Source organism: Daldinia childiae (assembly GCF_008694065.1).
Source record: "Daldinia childiae strain JS-1345 chromosome Unknown Scaffold22, whole genome shotgun sequence".
In the NCBI taxonomy this organism is placed as follows: Eukaryota; Fungi; Ascomycota; class Sordariomycetes; order Xylariales; family Hypoxylaceae; genus Daldinia; species Daldinia childiae.
The window spans coordinates 91,878-101,646 of NW_022984663.1; the positions used below are offsets into that span (position 1 = coordinate 91,878).

Here is a 9,769-nt window from a genome sequence, read left to right on the forward strand (position 1 = left end):
GGGGCTACCCCTACGCAACTGTTTAGAAGTGCCATAGATTTGAGATACTATGGTATATATAATCTGAATCATTGCCAGCCCTGCTTATGAGCTTAGTTTTTAGAACCTGATAAGTATTATAGGAATGGAAATGAGTGAAATATAAACGCCACTTACTCTCGATTTCACATCACAATATGACCTAAGAGTCTAGGGATATATGAGACTTTGGCACCTCTTATATCCCTTTCCAGAATCCGGAGAGCACTACTGGCAAAGTATCATGGCGTAGTTTAAGAATATATTCCGTTTAACTTATATGATCAAATTCCCAACGTAGGAAGATAAGAAGAGTTCCAAGGCTAGTAGTACGACCTCGTACTCGCACTCCGGTAATCTTCATGAGTGCCCGGGAATGCGCCGACCGGTGACGCGAGGGCAGTCCCCTCCTCGTCATCCGAACTAAGCTCGACGCCTTGGTAGTTGTCCGGCCCGTCCGGCGGTGCACGCATACTTTCTAGAGACTCTCTCTCGAGCTCCGGGGGTTGGTATGGTTTGATTGTGTGCATATCCCTTCCGGAGGGAAGACTGGCTAACAATGTCCCCGGCGACGGGATAGCCTGCGTGAGCATCTGTTCATGTATAAGCTATGGCGACGTTTATTTTCCTAGTCGGACTTACGGTATCGTTGATTTTGGTCCATTTCGCATCCAGCATCTCGATCACGCGCGTCTCCTCTAGTTTCCCAGCGTCCGTGCCCCAGTTAGTACCCCTTTCGATTTTCTTGTCTTCCCTCCTCTCAGTCCAATCCTTCTTCATGCGGCTGAGGCTTAGGCCCTTTTTGGTCTCCTTATACTCGATGCCAAGTTCTTGAAAGCCGCACCGCAGCCAGCCCAGTGCGCTGCCGGTTTGACCTGACAGCTCAGCATCGATAGCAAAAAATCGGCATGCCTTTGCGCGGCTCGTCCTCCGGAAGTCCTCTAGATATCGTAGCAATCCTTCGTTAAGTTTTGAGGATCCTCTTCCGGGTGACTTGCATAAGGAAGATGCTTGAGCTGCATGATCCGCAGCCGCAAGACAGAGCCGAGCAAATAAGTGAGCCCGAACTTTGGGTATCTCAGGCGCCTTATACATCCACTCTCGGTCATTTTCGTTGCGGTCTTGAGCAACAGCAGCTGGATATGGATCATCCTTAAGGACTGCAAGTAAGGTGGCCTCAGCTAGGGCAAGTAAAGACATAGCGCGGGCGGTGGACTGGGATATATCAGGACAAGGGGGGATGGTGGTAAGACTCTCGGCTCGACGAGCAACATAGTCATGCGCCGAGGCTGCATCCAGTAGATATTTTGTAGCCGTAGTAATTATCTTAGTACGCTCCTGCGGACCGAGAAGCGGACCTGAGGTAATATAGAGTGGATGTAGGGTATAGCGGGCAAGTAAAGTATTAGTATAACCTAAGGTCGAAAGAGTGAAGAATAATTCATATTCTAAGGACTGTACTTTAACCCTAGATATTTCTTTCCCGGGTATAGCATAGTCGGATAAAGTAGGCCGCCATTTTATAGCAGGGGTAGACGTCAAAACCACACTGAGCTGCTCACCAAAAACCGACTTGTTACTCAAACCAGCGTCGATAGCAAGGAGATATGGAAGATAGTTATTTAAATTAGAGATTACTGAAGGTAGATTTGGTGCCTGAGAGGCAGCTGGTAATTGTTTATGCTTCTTCAAAGAGTCGCCTAAAACCCCACGATGCGTGCTCGCATTAAGAGGTAGGGAGGGGTGTGACTCGCAGGCGATACTCGATGAGAAAAAGAAGCGTTTTGTAGTAGGGAGTATAAACTGAAAAGGCATATTGTTGACTAATAAAGCTACCTTACGTCTTAAAGATGAGAAATAGTCAATATGATGAATGGTATTTTAAATAGTTTGGAGTTTGGTTAAAGAATTGACTTAAAGGCTTTCTTAAGTCGAGGTAATGGCAGAATGGTAGCCAAGCTACTTGGCTTGTTAAGCTTGAGTTCATGTGTTCATGTTGTAATTGTACAACACCTCATAACCTGATATCTAACAAAAAGGAGGGTGTTGCAACCTGTGGAGCCGAAATATTCCCTAATCGAAATGTGACAAGCCACATATAAGAGGCTAAGGTGCTTAGGTACATAATATTTATTTCAGGTTTACGGAATACATACTTGGAGCCTGCTCGGGGAACACCAGGTACCTACATAGGCACCTAGTTTTTCCAGTGCGTCGATCCAAGCGTAAAACCATATTCTATTTAATAGATTGTTGTTTTTCATCCTTAATGTTCTCTATATTAGTGCTGTCTACACAAGTTCGACGTAACACCCTTAAGGGGGTATTGCGCATTGATTAAAGAAACGGGCAAAATTTGGGATTTAATTAAGATTTACTTTATACATATAATTTTATTAAAAACCCCATATAATTTAAATATATCTTTTTTAATATATATATTTTTTTTATAATAATATTTTATAATTTATATAATTATATAATTATATTATATTTTTATTATAATATATATTTATATATTAATTTATTATAATTTTTTATATTTTATTAATTTATTATAATTATTTATATTTTAATACCTATTTATATATTAATCTTTTATATTTTAATATATATTTATATATTAACCTATTATAATTTATTATAATTATTTATATTTTAATATTTTTTTATATATTAATTTTTTATATTTTAGTACATATTTATATATTAATTTATTATAATTCTTTATATTTTATTAATTTATTATAATTATTTATATTTTAATATTTATTTATATACTAATTTTTTATATTTTAGTATATATTTATATATTAATTTATTATAATTGTTTATATTTTAATATTTATTTATCTATTTATATATTTAAATTTTTATTCTTTTATTATATATCTAAATATATTTAATAAATATATAAAAGGTTAATAATTAATAATTAATTTTTAAAAAAATTTTAATTATAATAATATGGTTATAAAAGATTTTAATTATAGGTTAAAAGTTTTAAATAAATTTTAATTATAAATTAAAAGTTTTAAATAAATTTTAATTATAATATAAGGATTTTAAATAGATTTTAATTACGGTATAAAGATTTTAAATAGATTTTAATTATAAATTAAAGGTTTTAAATAGATTTTAATTGTAAATTAAAGGTTTTAAATAAATTTTAATTATAATTTTAAGATTATATAATATATAATAATTAATTATATATATTTTTAAATTTATTTTTAATTATTTTAAAAAATTTTTTTTTTAAATCTTTTTTAAATTCCTTTTTTAATATTTCTTTAAAAATAAAATTATTAATATTTTTATTTATTAAAATTTTTAAAATAATTTAAATATTATTATATATTAATATAATTAAATTAATTTTATTAAAATTAAAAATTTTTAAATTTATTTATTATTTAAAATAAAATATTTTAATATATTAATAAATATAAATAATTATTTTTTAATAATATTTTTTAATAATTTTATTAATTAAAGATTAATTAAATCTATAAAATAATAAATAAATAAAGATATTTTTTAAAATTTTTTTTTATTAATTATTAAATTTTATTTTATTTATTAAATTTAATTTATTTAAATTAATTTCTAATTTTTTAATAAATTTGTTAAATTTTATAATATATATTTTTATAATGTTATTTTTATAAAAATAAAGATTTTTTTATAATTTATATTAAAAATAATAATAAAATTATAATATATTATTATAATTTAAAAAAAATTTATAATAATTATATATTTTAAAATTTATAAATATTTTAAATATTATTTAAATATTAATAAATTATTTACATAATATAACGCTTTTTTATTATTATATTTTTTTTTCTTTTTTTTTAATAATTTGGCGTTAATAACTGCATTGTTTTATATTATTAATAATAAGGTAAAATTAATTATTTTTTATTATAAATAATTTAATATAATTTAAAATATATTTTTTTAATTAATATTATTATTATTTAATAATTATTATATATAAGTTATATAATTTCTTTATAATTATAAATCTGTTTATAATTATTATATATATAATTTTTTTAAATTTTTAATAAATATATATTATAATAAAAAATATTAATATTTAGTTGATTTTTAAGATTTTTAAATAAAAATAAATAAATTTAAAAAATTTATTAATAATTTATAAATTTATTATTAATATATATATAATTACTTAATTAATTTTTTCATATAAAAATAAAATTATTAAATTTTTATTCTTTTAACTAAAAATAAATATTATATAACCAGATTTATTATAATATAAAATAATTATAAAAATTAATAATAATAAATTTTAAAAATAATTTAATATTATTTATAATTTATAGAAATATATTTTATATTTATACCAAATATTTCTAATATTATTATATATAAATATATAATTATGGATAAAATAATATTTAATTAAAAAGTTAATTTTAACATAATTATATACGTTAATTTTAATAATTTAAATAAATTATTATTAATATCTTAATTTTAATATATTAAAAAGTTTAAAATTAAATAGTTAAAATTTATATATAAAATAAAATAATAAAAAAAATATAATAATCTTTAATTTAATAGTTTATTTATAAAATTAAATTATTAAATAATTATTATAATTATTTAATATTAAAAAATGTTTTTTATTAAAATCTTTTAACATTATATATTAATTAAAATATTTAAACCAATTTAAATTAATTATATTATTAATTTAATTATTTTTATTAATAATTAATATTATATTATTAATTAATTTATTAAATATTTAATTTTTTAATATTTAATAATTAAATAAAATTAAAAATAAAATTATTATTACTTTTATAATAAAATAAATCTTAATTATTATAATAAATATCCTAAAATTAAAATTAATTAAATAAAATTTTAAAAGATTATTCTAAATTTATAATTATATTTTATTTAAATAATTAATTTTTATATTAATTTTATTTATATTATATATATATTAAAATCTAATATAATAATTTTATTATATTTAATATAATTTATTAAATTAATAAATAATAATAGTAATATTATAAATTAATTTATAAATAATTAATATTAATTAGTTTTAAATTTATTTAAAAATATAATAATTTTATTTTAAAAATTAAATTATTTATTATTATTAAATATATTTAAAATAAAAATATATATTATAATTAAATAAAATAATTTAATTAATAATATGTTAAATAATATTTATATTAATATAATAATTAATTTTAATTAATTAATAAAATTATATTTATATTAATATAATAATTAATTTTAATTAATTAATAAAATTATATATAAAAAGTTATTTTTTAAAAATTAATAAAAATAATATTATTATTATTATTTTTATTATAAAGATAAGATTTATTATATTAGTTTAAAATATATTTATATAATATATTAAAGTATTTAATAATGTTTTTAATTAATTTAAATTAATTTTTAAAAAAAACCTAAATTATTAATTAAATTTTAATCTTAATAAAATCATTAAAAATTATAGTAAATAAAATAAAAATAATAAGTAAAAAAGTAAAAATAATATTAATTAAGGTTGAAATAAGAATATTAATTATTGTTTCAAATGTTGTAATAATTTTAAGATTATTTATATTATTAATATATAAAAAATATTAATAAAATATATAATTTATAAATAAATAATAATAATTAATATTAAATATAAATAAAAAAAAAATAATTAAAGTTTTAATATTAAATATTATAATTTATATAATTTTTTAAAATTTTTATAATTTTATTTTAACTATTATATATATATATTTTATTAATATTAATAATTAAATCTATTATATAAATTACACAAATTATTTTAAATATTTTAAATAAAATAATATTAATAAAATAAAAAAAAATAATTTAAAATAATAATATTTAATAAAAATAAAAAAAATAAAATATTAGAAAAATATATTCCATATTAATAACCATAAAATTAAGATTTAAAATTTTATTATTATTTAAATAAATTTATAAAATTAACTTTTAATTAAATTATATTAAATAAATATTATTAACAGAATTTAAAATATAATAAATTTTATAAAAATTATTAAAAATAAAATATAAATATATTTTATTAAAGAAATTATTTATTTTATTTTATTTTAATTTTACGCTTTTTTGCTTTTATTTTTTATATTTTCCGAAATTTTTATTTTTACAATTTTTCCGTTAAATATAATAATATATTTTTTGAATATAATAGTATTTTTATTATAATCTAAACTAAAATATTTAATTAATATAAAAAAATACCTTTTAAAATTATTAAATTTTTATATTTTAAAATTTTTTTTAATATTTAATAATTGTATATTAATTCTTTATTATATAATATTTTATATTATTAAATATAAATTTAAAAAATCTTTAAATAAAAATAAAATAAATCTTTTAATATATTAAATATAATAAATAAGGTTTTTAATTAATATATTAATAATTTTAATTTTTTTATATATAATCTTTATAAATTTTTACATTATAAAAATCAAAACATATATTAATTGGTAAATATAAAAAAAAACTATATTTTATAATAAAAAAATTAATTAGATTATATTTAAAACAATTTAATTATTAATAAAAATTTAATTTTTATTTATTAATTAAAAACCTAAATTTCTTTTATCTTTTATAATTAAATATAAAATAAAATAAATATTTTATATATAATAATAAAAATCAAAATTCCTATTCTTTTGATTTATTAAAAAAAAACCTATCATTTTAATAATATATTTAATAAATAAATTAGATTTTAAATTATATAAAATTAAATCTTTTTTAATAAAAAATAGTAAAAATTATTATTATTATAAAGTTTAATTATTTATAATAATTAATAATATTATTACTATAAAATTTATAACATTTTTAAAATTATTAAAGATAATATTTTTATATATTGTTAAAAATGTTAATAAAAGATAAATATTATATTATATTTTTATATTATTAGGTAATTTTTATTTTTATATATTATTTATTATTTTTTTAATTTTTTTATTAACTTAAATAAGAAATTTTTATATTAATTAATAAAAATCTTATAATTTTATCAAATTTATTTTTAATATATAATTTCGGAAAATTAATATTGTTAATATGACAAAAAAAGTAAAAATATAGCGTATAAACTTGCTACCCCAAATTTTATTATTTTAAACTTTAAAATTTAAAGTATTTTATAAATAATTTATTATAAAAACAAGGGTTTTTAATAAATAGGAAATTTTTAACAGTAATAAATCCAGTTTAACAATGTTAAAAATATTAAATTATATAATTATTTTTTTTTTTTTTAATTAATAGATATTTATTTCTTAAGTAAAAAAACGTGATACATTAACGGATACATTTAAAGATTTTTTAAATAATATTAAAATTTTACAAAAAAAATAAAATCAGGTTTATATTATATTATTAATATAATAAACGTTATTACATTAAAACTTTTTTACTCCATTTTTTAAAAGTTTACGCGTTATTATATATAATGTAAATTTATTTTTAATTATAAAAATAAAGAAATAATTAAAATAAATAAATAAGGTTATAATAATAACAAAAAAAAAAAGGTAGTAAAAAGTAATATAAATAAACGTAAAATTTACATAAAACAATAAGATTTCATTAAGTTAATATAATTTTTTACAAAAAAACTTACAAAAATATAAATTAATAATTAATATTATATATAAATATAAAATTTTAATTAATATAATAAATATATATTTAAATTTTAACCGGTATAATTACAAGAGGTTAAATAATATTATAAATGAATTAACGAAAAAGGTTTATATTTTTATTTTAATTATTAAAAATATTAAATGTTTAAACTACCGATATTTTTATAACGTAATAACGTTAAAATGCCAGGTAAAATTTAATAAAGTGCCAACCCATCCACTTTCCACGTGACATAAGCCATACAAAGCCACAACGCCATAATAAAATAATGAAATAAAAAAATATTTATTAGATTTTAATTATATATATAAATAACTTTACAAATAAATATATAAAAAAAATATAAAAATATTTATTAATTAAAGTAAAAGATTACGTAATTTATTATTAAATTTAAATAAAATTAAAATGAAATTTTAATATATTATTTAATATTTTATATAAAATATAAAAATAAATATAAATTTACGAAATAAATTATAAAAATTTTATTTCTTTTTATATTAAATTTATAAATTTTTACTTTAACTGAAAATAAATTTTATAAATTTTTAAATATTATATTTATAAAGTTATTTAAAAATGTTATTATTATATTAAAAATATATTAAAAAATAAAAAAATCATTTTTAACCGCATTGGGATCAATTTTAGTCGTAGTCACGTGCAACCTGAATTTTAAATTTTCTTATTTTTTAATTTAAATAATGGTATATTTTATAAAATATTTGGATAGAATTTCGTAAAGTTATTAATAATAATATATAAAAAGTGGTAAAAAATTACCCTGTATTGGTCAAGTGAACGGGCCATTTTCATTATGGCGTTGTGGCTTTGTATGGCTTATGTCACGTGGAAAGTGGATGGGTTGGCACTTTATTAAATTTTACCTGGCACTTTAACGTTACTGTTTATAGCGTAGTTACCCTTAATCCTTGCAAATTTCCGTAAAAAGCAAGGTCTTTTAATTAGGTAATATTATTGCTAAAATTAGTAATAGAGCTGTAAAATCGATGGATATATTTTTATTTTATTTTTAAATTTTTTAAAAACCCTTAATATTATAACTTTTAATTAACTTTTAAAAATTTTTAATATTATAATTTTTAATTAATTTTTAAAAGTCTTTAATATTATAACCTTTAATTAATTTTTAAAAATTTTTAATATTATAACTTTTAATTAATTTTTAAAAATTTTTAATATTATAATTTTTAATTAATTTTTAAAAACCTTTAATATTATAACCTTTAATTAATTTTTAAAAATTTTTAATATTATAATTTTTAATTAATTTTTAAAAATTTTTAATATTATAACTTTTAATTAATCTTTAAAAATCTTTAATATTATAATTTTTAATTAACTTTTAAAAATTTTTAATATTATAACTTCCAATTAACTTTTAAAAACTTTTAATATTTATTTAAAATTTTTAATAATTAAAAATCTTTTTATAAAATATAAATTTATTTAAACAATTTTTTAATATTAATTTTATTATATTATAATTATTAAAATTATAAGCGTTAAAAATAAAATTATATAAATAAATATTAAATTAAATTAAATATAAATATAAAAAAATTTTATAAATAATATTATTTATTTTTATTTAAATAATTTTATTAATTTTATATTTAATAATTTAACTATTTTATTTTATTTCTTTATATACTTATTAAATTTAATTAAATATAAAATATAGTATTAATATTTTCTATATACGTAAAAATATTTTAATAAATTTATTTATATATTAAATTTTAAAAATTAATTTATAATTATATATATTAATTTTTATTTTATATAATTAAAAACCTTATTATAATTTATAAAACTTTAATTAAATTTCTTTTTTTTTATTTTAAATAATATATTATATTTTTAACTATTTTATTATTAAATAATAATTAATTATTAAAATATATATTTTAATATATTATTTTATAATAAATATAAAATTATTTTTTTAAGAAATTTTTATATATATAAAAAATCT

At 16.5% G+C, this 9,769-nt stretch overlaps 1 protein-coding gene across 1 annotated transcript; it reads right to left on the reverse strand.

Annotated features, from left to right (window-relative positions):
• Nucleotides 1-341: 341 nt before the first annotated feature.
• On the reverse strand, nt 342-1,833 carry GL218_09470 (pH-response regulator protein palC; the record flags this gene model as incomplete). The annotated part of the gene is made up of 2 exons (XM_033586306.1): nt 342-611; nt 661-1,833. The coding sequence occupies 2 exons, from the start codon at nt 1,831-1,833 to the stop codon at nt 342-344; spliced, it is 1,443 nt and encodes a 480-aa protein (XP_033437675.1).
• Nucleotides 1,834-9,769: the final 7,936 nt, after the last annotated feature.